General features: G+C 55.0%; 1 protein-coding gene across 1 annotated transcript; it reads right to left on the bottom strand.

Annotated features, from left to right (window-relative positions):
- Positions 1–987: 987 nt before the first annotated feature.
- On the bottom strand, positions 988–17,481 carry PRRX2 (paired related homeobox 2). The gene is made up of 4 exons (XM_031601698.2): positions 16,574–17,481; positions 3,698–3,882; positions 3,400–3,578; positions 988–2,952 (listed from the first exon to the last, which is right to left on the bottom strand). Exons 1-4 carry the CDS (start codon positions 16,815–16,817, stop codon positions 2,817–2,819), a joined length of 744 nt encoding a protein of 247 aa, XP_031457558.1. The 5' UTR covers positions 16,818–17,481; the 3' UTR covers positions 988–2,816.
- Positions 17,482–19,462: the final 1,981 nt, after the last annotated feature.

Below are 19,462 nucleotides of genomic sequence, written 5' to 3'. Positions count from 1 at the left end.
GGGCACTCCTAACACTCATTTCTCATTTTGCTCTCTGATGCTCCTGTGCAATAGCAGCCAGGTGCACTGGGCAGTTTCCATGTGTACCTCTTGCATTTTTCCTGCCACTTCATAGCTCAGATCCTGCAGCTCATTCCTATGTGGCTCATTCCCATGTTCTTGCCCTTCTGGTCCGTGTTAGCTAGCAGGCTGCAGAACCTGACTCACTGTGCTGCTGCCCACCTCGGTGCACAGGATGGAGCCTGGAAGAGCTGCACTTGGTGCTGATGTGAGCTCCTGGCACTGGTGATGCTCAGCCTTCACTGAGTCCATGCACTGAGAGCAGTGTGCCATGAGAGATCACCTCCTCTGAGCACGTCTACATCTCCTTTCTGTATTTCTTGTCTGGTTCTCAAGGCTGGGACACATGCTGGTCTCTGCTGTGACTGCAGATGATTGCACATCCCAGCAGGACTTCTGCAACAGATGCTTGCCCATGATGTCTGTTGAGCACTACTGAGTGCTCAAAGGCTTTCACCCATATTTGTGCTGCAGGATGGGACCTGACAACTTAGCAGGGAGGAGCTCTGCCCCTGGCCCCCTCCCTCCTCAGCCCACTGCCACACTGCTGGGGGAGTTGTTGCTCTGACAGCATGGATGCCCAGTGCTGCTTAGGGGATCTCCTGGCTGTGGGGTGTCAGTGCTTCCAGCCCCTGTGCCCAGCAGTAGGACTGGGATGTGGGACTGAGTTTCCCTGCCCCCAGTGGGACCCCAATATTACCCCCCTCCCCAATGGTGTGAGCACTGCTCTGCACGCACAGACACATCTCTACTCAGTAAAATATTTATTCCTCCATTATTTCACAAGAGTTGTTTTTACAAAAAAAAAAAAACAAAAAAAAACAAAAAAAAAACACCAAAAAAACAAAACAAACAAACAAAAAAATTTACAAAAATTTCCAAAAAATACAGACATGCAAAAAAAAAAAAAAAAAAAAATCAAAAATCGACCGTGGATCTTGTTACAAGCCATTGAAATGTACAAATAGAAAAGGGAGAGAGAGCTCAGATGACATGACCACGATCCCTGATATCCCTCTTGGTGAGGCTGTGATGCTGAGTGATGCTCCGCCTTAAGCTGCGAAGAGCGTGGCGAGGGAGGGGCCCGAAGATTAGGAACGCATGTTTTCAAATATATATATACATATAGATATTTAGTGAAGAAATATTTATTCCCTGCTTTTTTTAGGTTTACAGAAACGGCATCTGCAAACTATTAAATGGGTTTATTTTCATTAATGCTCTCAAAGAGGCAGCGACATTTATATCCCTGTGGTTTCATCTTGTATAACCGAAAAAAAAAAAAAAGGAAGAGCCCTGTGCTTTCCATGGGAATGGGACCCCCTGGCCCAGTGCCGTTCCTTGGGGTGGGGGATTTGCTCTGCAGGGGCTCCTCTGCCCACATGGCAGCGCTCAGCATTGCGGGATCCCCATGAAGTCTCACTGCAGCACTCTGAGGAGCTCTGCCCTCCCCACCTGGCACATGCAGGGGGCACCATGGCCACCGAGGACCAGATGTGGCTTTCCTTGGTAGGAAAGGGAGAGGAAGCTCCTGTGGGCAGGATGTGGGGGCTCTTGGGTGTGTATATAAAGTGGTTTGGGTGCTTTTGGCCTGGCATCGCGTAATGATGGGTGTTGATCTCGATGGCTGTTATGGCCATCCTTGGGTCCAATGCTACATTCACTTGTTATTGGCCCCACCATGCTGGCTGGACAAAGCCCTCCTAGAAGAGGTTTGGTTGACTGCTTGGCTGCTGCTCCTCGCAGAGGGTGAGGGAGGAGGGCTCCATTGGGTTTGTCCATGGAGTCAACCCCCTATTGCCCCAGCACCAGCTCATCCCACATTGCTGCAGTGCCACCGTTGGAAGTTTTCTGCCCACCCTGCAACCGAGAGCTCCCTCACCGGGCTGTGTGGTGTGGTGGGGAATACGGTTTCCTTTATTCAGAAACACAGAAAACACCCCATGGAGCCTCCAGCCCCGCACTCTGTGGCCCATCTGCAGAGCGGCCGCTGGGGATGCTGTGCCTCCGGAAGACGACGCCTGCTCTGCCCTTGGCACAAAGCACTGGGAGCCGCCTACTCAGCTGAAATCAACAGCTTTTTCCAATTTTCTCTTTCCCTGGGCTGGTTCAATGACCTGGGGCTCTGCAGAACTGCTGGCAAACCCGCAAATGTGGGGTGGTGGTGCCTGGATGGGGCGCGGCGATGTGTTCCCCCCCAGTTTACGGCACCAGGACCCAGCTGTTGGCTTGCATTGGTCCCACTGAGCCCCATGGCTGGCAGTGCATGAGGAGGTGAAGGCCCAGCATAAAGGGGGGGGATAAAAAAATTGGCATCGTGCAGCATCGCGATCGTCCCAGCGCTGCGTGCCGTCCCTATGGGAGGAGAAGACCCAATAACTCTTTGGCTCTCCAGGCAAGATACCCAAATTGGTCATATCCAAAAGTCCAAGATCCTTCCATGTTTGGAAGCAAATTCTTGTTCGCTTGGTAAGTCTGTTTGTCCTCGAAGAGCGCGTGGGGGGTATGTGTGTGTATATATAGCCTTTATTATAAGGGTGTGCAGAAAAGCAAGTTTCTAACCAAGTTTGCTCCATATGTGGCTATAGCGATGTGCCACTTCAGACTGGGACTTGACGCTACCTTCAAGAGGGAAGAGGAGAGGAGAGGTGCTGGGACATCAGACGAGCAGTGCGTGGGGCGGGCAGCGGGTTGGTGCCGATCGGTACAGGATCCCCACGTCGAGTCCTGGATGAGGCCATGGGGATTTTCCCCGGTCAGTTCACAGTCGGCACCTGGTTCTGATGCAGGCTGAACTCTTTGGCTTTGAGGCGCAGGCTGGCGATGCTGTTGGCCATGTTCACCCCTTGGGTGGGCGTCGCGGTCCCGCTGGAGCTGTAGGACGGCACAGTGCTGCGGGGGGAGCGGAGAGGGGTGAGGCAGAGCCCGTGGGGAGCCCACACATCCCGCTGGCTTCCCAGGCTGCGTTGGCGGCTCCCTCTTGGACATCTCCCACAATAGCTCTGAAGCATTTTTATGTGGCTGTATGCATGTGGGAACCCCTCAAAGTATGTGCCAGAAAGCCGTGCCCTCCGCTTTTGGAGAGCTGGGAACTGAAGGGTCCCGCTCCCGCTCCTGGGTTAGGATGTGGGAAGGGTCAGTGCAGGCCAAGAGGGTCCCTCATGAGGACCAAGCCTCCTCCCATCCAGAAAATGCTTGGTGGGGGCTGGCAGGAGTTCCCAAGGTAGCCCCCAGTGACATCCCACCTCTCACTCCTTTAGCCCTGCAACGCTCCTCATGTCCCCGACAGCAGCACAGGGCTCCCGGGGAGATGGGGATGGTCCCACGTCCTGCACCCACCTGTACGGGGAGGAGCTGCTCCACGAGAGATACTCAGGGCTGAGGGCAGTGGGCCGTGGTGCCATGGGCTGCTCGATGGCAGCCTCCTGGCTGTAGGACTTGAGGAGCGACGCCGATCTGTTGGCCAACATCGCCCTCTCGTTACGGCGAAACTTGGCCCTCCGGTTCTGAAACCAAACCTGAGTGGGGAAGGGGAGGTGTTAACAAGGCGTGGGTCGAGCGGAGATGTCCCCGTTGTCTTTCCCACCACCCAGACCCTGGTGCTGTGTGGGGATGGAGGTGGAGAGCTCTATCCCACCTGGACTCTCGCCTCGCTGAGGTTCACCCTCCTGGCCAGCTCCTCCCGCACGAAGGCGTCGGGGTAATGCGTCCGCTCAAAGACCCTCTCCAGAGCCTGCAGTTGGCTGCTGTTGAACGTGGTGCGGTTCCTCCTCTGCTTCTTCTTCCTCTTGGCCACTCCACGGCTCGGGCTCAGGCTCTCACCTTGGGGAAATCACAGCAAAAGCCCCATGAGACTCCGCAGAACTTACCTTCCTAAAGATTCAGTCTTCATGCAACAAATTCAACCACAAAACATCTCAGAGATCTCCCATCCCCATCAAACTGCAGCACACCGAACCTCATCCACACACCAGGAGCAAACACAACCACAGCTCTTGGAGCTCAGCTTCCTCCATGCTTATTTCTGCCTTTGCTTGCCCATGGAAGCACCAAACAGAGGGCATAGCTTGGTTTCACCATATCAACCTTGGGCTTTCCGCCAGGCTGAGATAAATCTGATTTTTTGTCGCTAAGGTCATCAAGTTTAGGCAAACTTATGGGAAAGAAAAACTGATACCCAATCCCTGCCTTCATGGGAAAGACATCTTGCTGTTGGTATTCCTCGTGGAGGTACTGGGTAATTATTTTTTTCCATTAATAAAGCATCTGGATCCAATCAGTACCTACTGGTGGGAAAGTATTTTGGAATTATTTGAGATGTTAATAGTTTTATGGCATCGCTCTGATTCATAGCAGGGTTATATTGGGGTTTTCTGTTCTGTATCAGTGCAGAGGCCGCGATGGCAGGAATTACTGCTCCCTGAGTGTGCAGAGGAAATAAATACTTGCTAATAAACTATCTTGGTAGTTATTAAATAGATGTGCAGCATTTGGGGATGATTCTTGAGCAAGGAACAAAATCTGCTGGAAGGGATATTAACTCTCCTGCTTCGAGGCAATACCAAGCAGGAAGAAATTAGAAATTTTGAGATCATCTTGGCCTATAATTCTGAATAACCACAAAACCTCTGCCATCAGGTTCTCAAGAGACCCTCCAGTCTCTTTGTGCAGGAATGGCCATGCAGCCATAGATGGGGCACGATCTTCTCAGTAGGGTGAGGACACCAGGGCTGGTGCCTGAGATACACACGGGTTCGGGGCCTCTTTCCCAGCCAGGAGAATGCAGGCTGCTCTTTGCCGCAGCCCGCGTAAAGGCTCACAAATAAAATTCCCCAGATTCCCTCCAGCTCTCGTTTCTGCTGCTCCAAATGCTCTGCCAGTCTCCGCTTTCCAGTTGCCCCTTTTAGTTAAACTCCTTTTTTGGTCCTGTTTTTCCTCAGCGAGCGAACGAGCCGCTGGATTAAAATACACGGAGTCCAGCCGTGGTTGATCCAGAGCTTCCAGGGGCTGGGACTGAGCTGGGTGCCATCAGCAGGACGCAGCGGTGAGAGGGACCAAAGCTTGGGTCAAAACTTGGGCTTAGAAGCCAACGGCCCTCAACAGAATCCGATGAAATGTATAAATAAAATCGATTAACCCCCATTTGATTTTCATCCCGGTATAAATTCTGGCTGTTGGATCTCAAGCTCAGGTTGGATAGTAGGGAAAAATTGTGCCCAGACAGAGTGGTGATGCAGTGGCACAGACTGCCCAGGGGTTGGGGGTCACCATCCATGGAGGTGCTCCAGTGGAGATGTGGCACTGAGGGACGTGTCAGTGGGCATGGGGGTTGGTTGGGCGTGGGGATCTGTGAGGGCTTTTCCAACCCGAATGACCCTGTGATTTTATGACTTTTCCATAAGTGATGGCTTCTCTTGCCATTGGCTGAAAGAAAACAGGATTATTTAAATCTCCTCTCCTTAAATGCTGTGCTTGGAGATGAAGCTCAGTGATGAACGCGCGTCTTGTCCCCATTAACCACACCATGGAGCCCTTCCCAGCCATGGGACCACAGGACCAGATAAATGCTGCCCTCACTGGCGGCAGTCATCACTTCTGTAAAGAATACCTTCATAAACCAGGGCAGATTTACAGAGATGAGCATCACTGCAGCTCTCACCAGGGGAGCGAAATTCACCACAACCAAATTCACCATAACCTTCATGGGGGAATAACATTTCTGCACCCCGAGAATAAGAGCCGTAATTGCCCAAAGTCAATAATGGCTCAACAACATGTCGCTTTCGCCCCCAAAAAACATTACTTGAGGTGGTTGGGGGGAGATTTTGGTGAAAGCCAAACCCTTGCATTTGTCAGCTATAATTTGGGGGGGGGGAGGTTGACGGCAGTGTGGTGGAGGCATTGGCTTGATTGTCCAAGCAGAGGTCAGAGGGGACGTCTCAGCAAGCCCTGCTTTCCCTTTGGTGTATTTACTTTCCACTGATTACAATTTCCGCCAAAGGGGGGAAAAAAAAACAACACAGGGGAAGGGGGGAAACGGAGGGATAACGTTACTGAATAATGAAGGACGACATCGGGGATGGAAGGATGAGGGGGGCTCAGCAACTCCGTGGCTCATGGTGGGACGTGTCCCATGGTTCCAGCCCCCAGGACACCAGGACCACAGAGAACAGCCCCGCGGAGGAGAGCGGGGAGCGCACGGTCATGCACCATTTGCAAAACCAATGGCCCCAGTGCTGCTGGGTCAGGGTGTGTTGATTTAGCTGAGCACGGAGCAAGCTCACTTTTCCAGCTCTTGCCCTCTTTCCCTGTGTTTTTCCATAGGAATGATGTGTCAGGAGCCCCAAACCGGCCACCAGTGAGGGCTGTCAGCGGGTGATGTGCACTGCAGCACAGTTACTGGCGCTGGATTTCCACCCCAGCTCTGCTTTGACTTCCAACCTCCACCAGCGAGCACCCAGTGATGCCGTCCCCACCTCGCTGGGATGCTCACATCTCCCATTTCCCATCGCCAACCCCAGAGCCCCACACAGGATGCAGCTTTTTGCCGCCGCGTTATTTCGCACGTTCCATTTGTTTGACAAAGACCTTTAAGCCTGAAATTCCACCCCCCCCACCCAGATGATCCAATCTGCAGTACCATTTACTTTTCCTGCTCCTCCTGGAATGGCATTTTTGTGTTGGCTTTTTTTTTTTTCTTCTTTTTTTTTCCTTCTTTCTTCTTCTCGGGTATAATTTAAGGGTTGAAATAGCCTGGAGGGAATTAGCTGTAAATTCTTCCTAAGACAAATAAATTCAGCCCTCTAAGTTTCTACGTTTTTCAAACTGTTGAGAGACGTTTTGGGTTTGTTTTACTTGAAATAATGATCATGGCATATCTGACCCTCGGGCTGCAGCCGGCTCTAACCAAATAAATAGCTTTTATTAATTAAGGTTTATCCTTAACAAATAAAACCCCAATTTGATCTCGGCCGGCTGAATTAGCAAAAATAAACAACTGGTTCTCCGGGCACTTGATGTGGATTTAACAAATTAACGCTGGGCCTTCATCAGGGAAGCCGCAGGGTGGTGGAGGACTTTTACAGCCAAGAAATCCTTTGGAAAAACAATGTCTTTCGTTTCTCCCATGGTCTCTCTCGGTAAACATGTGGACTCCCTTCATCCCTTTATATACTCCAGGGAAGCGAGGCGTGCTCCAGCGATGACGTCCAGCGCGCTCCATGTGCTCCATTAACCGGTTCCTTGCGGCCATCAGGAGGAAGCGCTGCCCTCGAGGTCGTGATGGGGTTGAGCAGAGCTCTCTGCCCTGGGAATTTCCACCCCACAGGGGTCCCCCGTGATTCAGATCCCTTTTTCCCACAGCTTACGGGCTGAAGGTGTGGGCACATTGCGTTGGTTTTGCGCTTGGCTGTGAGCGTGGCAGAGGATGGAGACACAGCGGGGATGGGATCTGTGCCCTGCAGTGGGGCACAGAGATGATCACAGGAGCAAAGATGGGAACCACCCACCCCACTGCTGGTGCTGATATCCTCAAATCACCTCCAAAAGCCCAAGGAAGGTGAGAAGCACCCTTTGCTCAGGACTCTTTGCTGCATCATCCAAACCCACCTCAGGAGCACCCCGAGGCACGGGGACGGGGCTCTGGGGCTGCCAACCTCCTTGGGGCTCTCCTGCTGCCCCATCCCATCCCACGGCCACTCCCTGCCCCTCCAGCCCAGCCCCAGCTCCCTGTATCCCATAAATCCAGAAGCTGAATGGGAGCAGGAGAGACCGGGGGGGTCTAAATGTGCTGAGTCCGAAGGAAACTTTCTCGGATCAAGTGGCGGACGTTAAAAATTTAAGAGAGGGGTAAGTCTCAGCTACCGGAGAAACATTACAGCGAAATGTTTCCGAGGATGTTTCACCTCATTAATTGTGAAAAAACTGAAACGCTGACACGTTTTTACAGGCTGCCAGTTTTGCTGGGGGAAAAGTGTCTCTGTTATAAAGGAGCAGCAAAAAGCCCGTACCAAAAAAGAGGCCAAGGCCGTCCCGGGAGGGTCTTAGCTCCACTCACTGACAGGCAGCAGCTGGCTGCTTTATGGTCATGGGGCTGCTGCTGCACCAGCCAGCAACCACCCAGCACTGCAGATGGATGGGTTTGGACAGCATCCTGCTCGGAGGTGCTCTGTGAGCATCCCCCATCACTGGGGATGGTGTGGGTACCCATTGTGGCTCAAATGAACTGGGGGGGGGTTGTCCTGGGTATCATTCTGCATCCCTGCAGGGCTGTGCTTGCAGTCTTCTGCCAGCTGCTGTGCAGCACCAAGCTGCTTTTTAGCACAGCCTGTCTTTAGTGCAGGAAGCATGGTGGGATCATGTGGGTCACCAACGTTTGGGGACCAGAATGGAGCTCGTTGGGTTTTCCCAAGGCTAAGGGCCTGATCTTGCCTTTCTCTTCACCAGAACAAGCCCACCATGGGGAGAAAACCCCACCCACGTGGCTGCAGGGTGGCACCAACCCAGGGCACCCACAATGTGCATCCCTCAGGCTCAGTGCTGCGTATGCCATGTCCCCTCCTGGAGCCGTCAGCTGCAGCATCACATGAGGCTTTGGGGGCCCACAAAAGCACCGTGAACACACAGAGGCACCCACCCAAGTTGCAGCCTTGCTGCTTCCCAGCACCGTTGGTGCCGCGCATTGAAATAGCTGAGCACAGAGCCTGGCAGCACCATGATAGCTAACAGATGTGTGAGCAGTGCATGAGGAAATGCTCTGCTCAGGCTCTGTGGATGGAGGAAGTGGGGCTGCAGGAATGGACAGGGCTGGGACAGCACCAGAGCTGCAGAGGGATGGGGTTTGGGGGTGGACAGTGCTGGGATGGGTGACACTGGGATGAGTGATGCTGGGACAGACCTCACCATCCTGCAATAGCAAAACTCTGCTGTAAGCTCAGCTCTGACTGCAAAGCGCTTTTTGTTGGGGGTGCCCATCCAGGTACAGGGAGAGTGACATGGTGTTAAGGACATACAACTAATCAGGCAGGGCTGCATAGCAGGAGTGGCTGGCTCCCAGCCAGAGACTCCTGGCATGGCAATCCCAGCCTTCCTCCCCCACGGCAAAAAACTGAAAGAAAAAAAAAAAAAAAAAAAAAAAGAGGTGATTTCTTGAAATTTAATAAGCAAAAGCCCATAGCGAGGCCGCCCTGATGGCATCTGGCACTGAAACCCAACACCAGCCCTCCAGGTTAGCGCGCAGCCCTAATTGCATCAGAGTCATTGCCAAGATCGGAGGAAGAGAGCATATGGGGACCAGGGGACGGCCTCATGGGATGCTCCCTCAGGCAGCTGGGGGCACCAGGACCAGACCCTGGCACCCACTCTCCCCATCTTTACCTTTTTGAAGCCAAAGTTTTCCAGGCAGAGATGCCACCAAGCCCCATCCCAACACCAAGCACCTGCCCCAAACCCATCCTACAGCCCACAGCCACCTCTGGAACATCCCGGGATGGGGTCACCAACACATTGGGATGGTGTGATGGTGGCTGTGAGCCCCTGTCCCCACGCCCCACTCCGAGGAGCAGCCCATGGGCACGCACACACTCATCTCACAAACCCTCTCCAGCAAGCAGCATTGCCGTCCTTCAGTCTGGTTTTCATTTGAGGTTGGTGGCCCCTCGCCAAATTTATTGTAAAACATTCATTTTAATAAGTGGCTCGTATCTTTTCTCCTTTTTTTTTTTCTCTCTTTTTTTTTTTTTTTTTTTTTGCTTTCCCCCAGACCAAACCCATTTAACTGTTTGCGGGTTTAACAGGTGGGATGATGCTGGAGGATGAGGGGGGGCTGCACTGGGGTCCTGCTCACACACAGCAGCACCTCAGAGCTGAGATTCCTCTATTCATCACACCACTGCCATCCCTTCTGTCTCCCTGCCACACTCAGACCCCCAAAACCCACCCAGAAGTGCAGTGTGCTCACGCTGGCATTGGTGCAGGGCACAGCTCAGCCACCCCTGGGTGCTCACTCACAAATCCCATAAAACACAACATGCCCTCCTCAAAGGCTTTGGCAGATCTGCATGATCTGTCACGATAGGGATGTGACTGCATGATGTCACGATACAGAACAGCCATGGAAAACCGTGACACACAACTTGCTGGGGTTGGAGCACGAAGGCAATGGTGCCTGGTGGTTTCATTCTGACATTTGCTTCAGGTTTTATAAACCTCTAACACTAATAGAAACATTTCAGTCTCTTTTAATTTAAACAAAAACAGGGGGTTGGTTTTTTGGGGGGGCGGTGGGGGAGGGGATGGGGGCTGGTTCTTTTTTTTTTTTCCTTCATTTCAAATTTCCCCTGAGAGCTTTACAACCCCCAAACCACAGACACGTGGCTACCAAACTGAAAATGGAGGGGAATGGGTGCCCCACAGCAACAGCCATGCAGCCACACTGATCCATGTGCACCAGGGTGCAGCAGGACCTCCCCATTCATTCCCTGCTCAGAGTGGCTGCACTGCCACATCGCTGTCCCTGTCACAACGCCCTGCACAGCTCGGGGTGCCCAGCCCAGCCCAGCAATGCTCTGTATCTCCTGGGGGGCAACGCAGCCCCCCTGCATGGCTCAGGGTGCAACACAACCTCCCCATCAATGTTCTTCACAGCTCACGGTGCAATACAACATCCCCCCCCCCCCCCATATTAATAACGCAATGTCCTGCACAGCTTGTGTGCAATGCAACTCCCCCTCCAACATTGCAACACCCTGCACAGCTCGTGTGCAGTGCAACTCCCATTCTGATACTGCAACGCCCTGCACAGCTGGTGTGCAATGCAAACCCCCCACCAATACTTTGCACAGCTCCAGGTGCGATGCAACGCTCCCTGAATGCTGCAATGTCCCGTACAGCTCTGGGCACAACACCCCCTCCCCCAACCATCCATAACTTGCACAGCTGGTACACAATGCAACTCTCCCTTCACCATCAACGCTCTACACTTTTGGGTGCAATTCCACCCCCCCCTCCCCCGACACCACCATGCCCGGGAAGGCACAACCCCTGCAGCAATGCCCTCTCTCCATCTTTCCTCATTCCCCCCCCCCCAGCCCCACAGCTGTGCCAGGAGGGCCGTGCCCCCCCCCCCCCGCACCCCTCCTGCCATGTGCTCCCCCGCTCCCCTGCCATGTGCACGCCAGTTTCCTCGCGTGTGAAGGCGGCAGCCTCTCAGCTGCAGTGGCTGGAAAGGACGGCGCCTGAGCACATCTGGTTCAATGCGAGCGCCTGGCGCCTGGCTTAGCCGCAGTCTCCATTCGGAGACGCACAGACTTTAATAGACTCATACAATTCTTCCTGATCTATCACTGCAGCCGCAGCTGAAAAGCTGCTTTATTATACCCGCTCCAAAGGGGGAAGAGGAGGGAAGGGGAGGGGGATGGAGGCTGCCGCTGCCGCTTTCTGAAGGCTGCGGAGCTCCGCGGCTTCTCCCCACGGCACGGGGGGCACCTCGGTAGGTCTCCGGCTCAATCAGCAGCAGCCCGGTGCCGTGCATCACCCAGAGAAGGGCTGCAGGGTGGGGGCTGCGCTCCATCACCCTCGTGTCCCCAGAGGTGTCCTCAGTCTGGGATGGAGCAACGTGTTCTCCAAAGTGTCCCCTTTAGCCCCAACCTCCCCCCCTGTTCTCAAATGCATCATCTTCTTTTTCCCCCACACTGCTCAGGAGGGTTTGATCCTCCCCCCCGCTTCCCCTCCAGGGTTCCTGGTGTTCCCCCAGTGCTCCTAAGGAGTCTTTACCCTGGGTGATCCCTTGGGCCAGAGAAGGGTGCCGAGAAGGGATGGTTTCTGCATGGGGTAATGAAGGGAATGCATCAAGGGTGGGAGCTTTATAAAAGTATCTCCAAAATGTGGGGGTGCCCCTCTCCTGTGGACACTGGAAATTGCCTTGAAAGCCCCACTCAGACCGTTCCTATGGGGTTTCCCATTCCTATCCTCCCCAGACAGTGCTGACCCCATGCAGGGGAGCCTTGCCCACTGGTGCCCCGTACCAAAGAGATCCATGACAAACCCACATCCATTCCCATCCCCATTCCCTGACCCCTCCTGTCTGATTTTAAAGGATGCTCTGGGCTTCCCCACAGCACAGTGATGCTATCCCAGCCCCGCTCCCCCCCGCCCCCCATAGCATAAACTCTTCCAGCTGCAGATGGGGACCCGATGCCAACCAGGGGACTTCACCACAGTAAAGCAGCTGGCCCCATCCTGCCCTCAGCCCCATCCCTTCAGCTCCATCACTTCCCAGCCCCAACATGGGGTGGGGGAGGAGAAATTGCCCACTGCCGGAGGAAAGCGGCGCTGGGGAAGGGGGTGACAGCCCCGCTCCCTGGGAGGGAGGAAGGGTTCCTAACGAGGCAGCCTCAAAGCCTTAAATCATTTCATCAGCCTCCCAGCTACAGACACACGCCCAGGCTCTCTTAAAATGCTGATTCGTTGAAATTCGCCCATCTTGGCCACGCGGAGTCGAAATTTCATATTTTTCCCGTGAATCAGCCCCGTTCCCTGAAATAACAGCCCGAAAGGAGAGGGGAAATAGTCTCGCCCTGAGCTGTTCCTGATCACAGCAGACACAACAGCCGGGGGGCAGCGAGGTGTCCCCGTGCCAATGGGGCTGCAGGGGCTCCTGATGGAGCGGGACAAACCCCCACATCCTCACTGCACCCCCATCCTCTTCACAGCACCACAAGAGGTTTTCAACCCCGTTCCTATGAGCATCACTGCTCCAGGGAGGGAAAAATCACTGCAATGAGAACTGGGGGAAGGGTAATGGGACTTTCCTGGCCGAGCCAGGCACTTGGTTTAGGATTTTTCTCCCTCCAGGCACATGCTGCAGGGGGTGTCCTGCAACTCCTATGGGGTTTTTCAGCCAATCTGTGTCCAAATTGATCCAAATTAGAGCCCAGGTGTTGCTGGTCTGCTACAGCCTGAATGCAGCCTAGGGCATGGAGCATCCCCTGCCATGTAGGGAGGAGTGTGACAGTGAGCCCATGGCACTTTTTGGGGTCAGAGGAAGATGGAGGAAGGTTGGTGCTGGGGTGTTCCCCTGACAGAAACCCTATTGAGACGTGGGATCCCTCTTTGCCCACACCTGGCAGCCGTTTCTGCTGTTTCTGGGTTCTTTCTACAGGCTCTGACCTAAATCAGCCCAACTCAGCTTCTTGCCCTGCTTGTCCCATTGGAAAAGCATCGCTCCTGCCTGTCTGTGGTTTTCCATGGACACCTGGGCACCAGCCCCAGCCCACCCATAGGGCAGTAGGTCCCATGGCAGCAGTGTGGGGTGACAATGGTGGATGGTCCCCATTTGGGGAGGGGAAGCCTCGCTGCAGGGCCTATGTCTCAGGCTGGGGGTCAGGGTTAAGGTGGGTCCTTCCCCAGAGCCCTTCAGGGATGCACTCGGATCCCCGGAGCGGCTGGAACTCATCAGTCAGTGCATTGGGACACGTCAGGCTCCCAGCCCCTCACATGTCACCAGCCCCACACTAAGTGCAAACAAATGGGGCGGGAGAACCCTGACAGCGGAGCCCGCCTGGATTAATTGCAGGGTATTCATCAATGATCAATTAATCAATCGATATGCACGATGGGTGCTGCACCATTGGGTGAGTGCTGGGCTTGGGCACAGACAGCATCCCCCTGCACAGAGGTGAGCTGTCCCGGGGTGTGCATCCATCCCTGTATGGTGTGGGCAATGTCCCCAAGCAGGCAATGGGGACAGCGATGGTGACATTCCATCTGTGGGCATCACGGCCATGCAAGGCTCACTCCTGTCCCAGATCTGTGTGCTACCCAGCATGGCCATACAAGGACTGAGGAGCTCTTATCCCTCAGCCTCCCCCTTCAGTGCCACTCTGCCTGGCTCTGCCATGTGTGGTCAGTGCAGATGGGCACTCGCAGATGATGCTCTTTTGGGGAGAAGCATGGGACTGTGGGTGATGTAAATCCCACAGCCCAGCCTTGCTGCCTGACAGCCTCTTCTCAGCTCTCAGGATGAAATGAGGTGCTGGCAGCCCCAGCCCTAACTGGGCATCAGCATCGTCTGGTGGGCACAGCTGAGGCTTCCCCACACTGGGACTCCACAAGCAGCACTTGGGAAGGCAGGAAAAGCCCAGCAGAAAAGTGTTCCAGTGGGCTGCTGGAAACAACCTCCCAGCCCTGACCTCAGAAACAATCCCTTGCCTCGTTCCACTTTCATCAGGTCCTTACTTCACTTCTACCTTCTCACCTGCCCTCATTCATGACATTAGGACCAATTCACCATAACATCATCTCCTCAGGTGCACCATCTCCTCTCACTGCACAGAAGGACCAAGGGGGATTTCTCCCCTCTGCACTCAGGTGATGGGATGGGGAATGAGCCATTCTGCTCAGGGCTGTCCCCTCACCCCATCCCATTGCCCACTCCCATCCCTTATGGGAGCAGCCAAAAGAGCAGAGCCCCAAAGCACCCATCTGAGACAGTGCCCAGCTCCACTCCCACCCCCAGGCAGCACCAAAAGCAAGTTCATTGTTTGAAAAGCCATCAGTCAAGGCCCGCTGGCTAAAATTACCCTCCTGCTTTATCATCTTGAGAACATTAAGGGCTGTTGTTAACAGATGTTTCGCGTTACACATTATTTGTTAGTCTAATGAAAGGAGGTGAACAAGCTTTCAAGACCTCAGAAGTTGTGTGGAAGAGTTTGATGGGAGGCTGCACCACTCTGGGGGATGATGAGGATGAGGATGGGGACAAGGATGAGCCTCACTGCCCCTTTGGCACTCCCTCCACTGCCGAGCAGTGCAGCTGTCGGCCTGCATCCAAGAGGGGAAAAAGATGTGATGGTGGAGAGGAAGATGAGGGAAAATGCCTTCACTTGAGGATGCCCATAACAGAGAATGTTACGCTCCTCTGTTGTTATCACAGATGCCAGGAGCGTCGCAGATGCAAATGCTGCATGGTATTTATGATCCTTGTCTTGGTTTAGGAAACCAAGACAAATCCCAGACACTGGGCAGTGGGTCCCACAACCTGAGGTTTGTACCAACATGGGTTTTCTTGCTCCATTTCCTCATTCATCCTCCTGCAGGCTGCTTGCAGCTCCCACCGCTCAGGTATCTGCATTTGGGATCACAAGAAATGCTTCCACTCCTGACTGTGTTGTTGGTGCATCCCAGATGCTCACAGTGTCTTCATCCCCGTAACTTCACAGAAACAGGTGCCAGAGGGAAATGTCCCCCTCGTCCAGTGATGCCAAGCCCCAGAAGCCTCTGCCCCATGAGGAATGGGCTTTTAGGGGTAAAAAATGGCCTTGGAAGGATCTGCCAGATTTCCAAAAGCTGGACTATGCCATGCTGCATGCAGCCCCCCCCCCCTCCAATTGTACAGTCCTATTCACAGCCTCACAGTTCCAAAGGCGATGCGGGAAGTGCAAACAAAACCCAAGGGAAGGGGAAGAAGGATGGGAAACAACACCAAAAATCTCAGCTGCCAGCCCCGAAATCGGCACCCAGCCATCAGTATCCCGAACAGAGGGCAGAGTTGGGGTTCTGGTTGTGCTGGGAAGAAAATGTGGTTGGAAAAAGGATGCTTCTGACCCAAATCACAACGTGGGAGCTGCTGGAGAGGACACAAGCACCCCCCTACTCCCCCTGGGAGCCTCTCACGGCAGCTTTGGGGCTGCAGCATCCCTATACACCAAGTCAGGCCCACGGCGCGGCCAGCAGCACTCCAGATATGGGGCCCAAGTCCCGGTCCGGGGCAGGTTTGGGGGTCCCAGGTCCGAGCTGGGGGCAGGCAGTGGGTCTGCACCTCCATTCCCTTCTCCCTTCCACCACCCTACAACCCGAGGGAGCTCTTGGGAGCCTCCAGGTGCCCCCGGAGCGGGGCTTTGCCGCAGGGTCGGGACCAACCTCCTCGCTCCGGAGCCGGGATGCAGCCGGGTGAAGCGGGTTTGTCCCTTTCTAAACGTGCCGGGACCGAACGCAGTGTAACCCGGAGCACCGGGGCACTCCCCGTCACCAACCCGGCTGCTACCCGCCCCGAGGGGAGCGCCCGGACAAAGGCAGCTCCGTGCCGGTGTTCCGGTGCCAGCGGCGAGGACCCGCAGCTTTCATTTCCACCGGTCCCACCGAGCCGCCTCCGCTCTCGGATCCCGAGAACCGGGGCGGGGAGCATCGGGAGGGCCAAGCAGCCCAGGGGCGTACCGGGAGCTCGGCACCGTCCTGTCCCAGTGGCTGCGGGGAGGCGGCCGGTGCGGTGCCCGCGTCCCTCCGTCCCCACGGCGCTGTGTCCCCCCGTCCCGCCCGTCGGGTACTTTCGGCGTTCCGGCGGCTCCGATCCCACAGATATCTCAGACCCACCCCCACGACCCACGGTGGGGTCAAAGCCCCCACAGCAGCCCCCATCCCACCTCGGGGGGACCCCGCGCCCCTTTGTCCCCCGCGCTCAGCCCGGCCCCGAGACTGCGGGTAAAGGGGGGGCCCATCCCGGGACGTCGGTACTCACCGTCCTGGGGTGCCGCCTCGCTGCCGCTGCTGCCTCCCGACGGCTCCGGCATGGCCTTACCGCCGGCGGAGGGTGGGGGGCCGGCGGGGGGGGCCCCGTTCATCCCGGCAGCCACCTCCTCCAGGTCGAGGAGATGGCTCACGCTGAAGTTTTTCCGGCTCTGAGGGTTTTCGGGCGGCTCCGGAACGCGCACGGTGCTGGGGGCGAACGGTTTGTCCATGGCGAAGGCTGGCGGCGAGTCCATGGCTCCCACCCCCACCGGCCCGCAGCCCACCCCGAGGTGCCGGGCCGCTCCCCGGCCCCTTTCCCTTCTCCAATCCCCACTAAATAATAATAAAATAATAATAATAATAATAATTAAAAAATAAAAATAAAAATCCCGGCTGCCCTGCGAGTCCGGCTCCCTCCCCAGCCCCTGTTCCGCCTTGTGCTGACGTCTGGGGAAAAAACCACGCTCCCAGCCCAAACTTTCTTCCCCTGCTCTTTGCTCTGGAGCTGTTCAAACAAACGCCCCTACACCGAGCGGGGCGGCCCCTCGCCCCCCGGTACAACGACCCCCGGGGTGGGGGGGGAATCACCCCCTGCGCATCCCCCCCCCTCCAGCCCCGCTTTAAGTGCTTCTCTCAACAAGTGTAAGTGGCTGCGCTCCGTGGGGAGTGCTGCGCTTCCCCGACTCCAAATGGGGCTGCGAACGGGTCACCCCAAATGGTGACCCTCCGGGCCCAACCCTCCACCTACATCCCACCCTCCGGGCCCCCATCAACCCCGGAGCGAGGTCAGCTCCGCTGGGAGAAGCCTGGCTCTCTCCCCTTAATGAGATAATTACGTCCTGCACCGCAGTTACGAACTCATAGGCTGCTTCCCTAGGGGTTAGAGAGAGAAACCTCCCTAATGAAAACCAGCCACCGGGCAGGAGAAAAAGGAGGTTTTCCTCTTTAAAAATTCGATATTTAGAGGTGTGTGTGTGTCGGTGTGTGCGTACGTAGGGACGGAGGAGGCGGCGTGTCCGGCTGCGGGGCGACGGGCAGCGGCGGGGGGCTGAGCACCGCTCCTCGGATCCCCGCATCCCCCCATCCCACACCCCGCGTCTCCCCTCTCACCGCCTCTATCTGCTCCACGCGCAATTTCCGAGCTCGCAGAACCCTTTCCCACCCATCCCGGCCCCCGGAGGAGCTGTTTTAACATTGGCCGAAAGCTTTCCTTGCGCTCTTTCCCTTCGAGCAGAGAGGGGCGCGCATTTCGATGCAATCCGGCGCTGCCAAATCTGATCTTCCTGACAAGGCAGCGGCTTCCCGGAGCTCCGCAAATTGCGGCTGAAGGCAAATTTTGGCAATCTGCGAGTCCGCTGTGTGTGTGAGGGGGCTCCCAGGGTGCCCAGCCCCCCGCCCCCCTCCCGCTATTGACGTTTATTGGCCCCAATGTTTGGCCCTGGGGTTGCGTTGCAAGGCTGCAGCCCCGGCGTCCCCTCGGCTGTGTGACCGCAGGGATGGTGGCACCGGCTCCGTGCACGGCCCCACTTGGTCGTACATCCCCTCAGCCCACTTTTCTCCCACTAAAACCATCTCTTCCCAGCACGGAGGTGATGCCACCGGAGGGACAACGTGGCCCTGGAGCACGGCGTCCCACCACCGATGTGACAATGGGTTCTGATGGGGGGCAGCCCCGTGGTCAACTCCTCCCCCCGCCCCATCTGCTTGTCCAGGGCCGACGTCTTTCATTCCACCCGCAGCATTAAATAATTAAACGGAGGGAATAATCACCAGCAAAACCCCCTCGGGTTCGCACTTCCTCGGGCCCTCTGACGGCTGATATTTTTTTGGGTGAAATACGACCTTTTTATTTATATATATATACATATATATTTTTTTTTTGTAACGATCAAAGGGGATCAGAGCTCCAAAGGAAAGTGGGGGAAAAAAAAAAAAGAGGCCAAGCGTTTTCTTTTCCCCAATCCTCACAGCCCGGTAAAGTTTCTTTAGACACGCAAAGATTTACACACCTTTCTGCGGGGTGCCTGCAGTTCCCCGCCGCTCCTCACGCATTTCCACGGGCAGGACAGGAACAGTAAAGCATTGAGAAACCAGGCGGCCTTCAGCTGTAGCCCTGTCGGCCCTTCAGAGGGTGAGAGCCTAATGGCTTTTTTTTTGAAGTAGGGGTCAAGGTTGGGCTTTTTTTTTTTTTTTCCCTCTTTTTAAATAAAACAATCTGTATTAATGCATTTTCCTTTTTAGCTGTAGGATTTAACTTTTTTTTTTTTTGGTTGAAAAATGAGTTTTAAGTGATTAAAACTGATGCTGGCAAAAGGAGATCCCGGCACAGAGGAGAACGTTGGGTGGAAACTGAGCCAAGCACGTTCACTGCACCTAACCCTGAGTGTATGGGCTCCGATCCCACACTGTGGGGCAGAGCAGCACCGACCCCACTGCGATGCTGTCTGTGCTCCTTGGCTTGTTTCCTCCTTCTTCGTTTTTCCCACCTTAAAACTGGATGAATGCAATGAATTGAGGCACAAATTGATGCTCCATTATGTTCTCCCAGCGGTGGTGTCACACTGCAGGGGCATCTCGAGGGGCAGGGGCTGCAGTGCCTTTGGTGGCATTGCACACCCCCAGCCCCACGGGAAGGTTTCTCCCCCAAACTCCTCATTCCCCACTTTCCATCTCCTTCTTTCACTCCTTCCTTCTCCCTCTCTCTTTCTTTCCCTGCCAGCAATCCCAGTCCCAGATGAACCAATACTCCGTTGCTCTGCTATTTCCCTTTTATTCCCCCCCCCCCCCCCCTTCAGCAGCGAGATGGGAAAAGAGTGAACTACAAAAAAAAAAAAAAAAAAAAAAGAAAAGAAAGAAAGGAAAAAAAAAAAAAATCAAAGCTGCACATATTGGATCCAGA

The sequence above is a fragment of the Phasianus colchicus genome, chromosome 19, assembly GCF_987193195.1.
Source record: "Phasianus colchicus chromosome 19, bPhaCol1.hap1.1, whole genome shotgun sequence".
NCBI classification, from domain to species: domain Eukaryota; kingdom Metazoa; phylum Chordata; class Aves; order Galliformes; family Phasianidae; genus Phasianus; species Phasianus colchicus.
The sequence above is the reverse complement of the archived record's forward strand: the minus strand, read 5'-3'. Positions and strand labels throughout refer to the sequence as shown.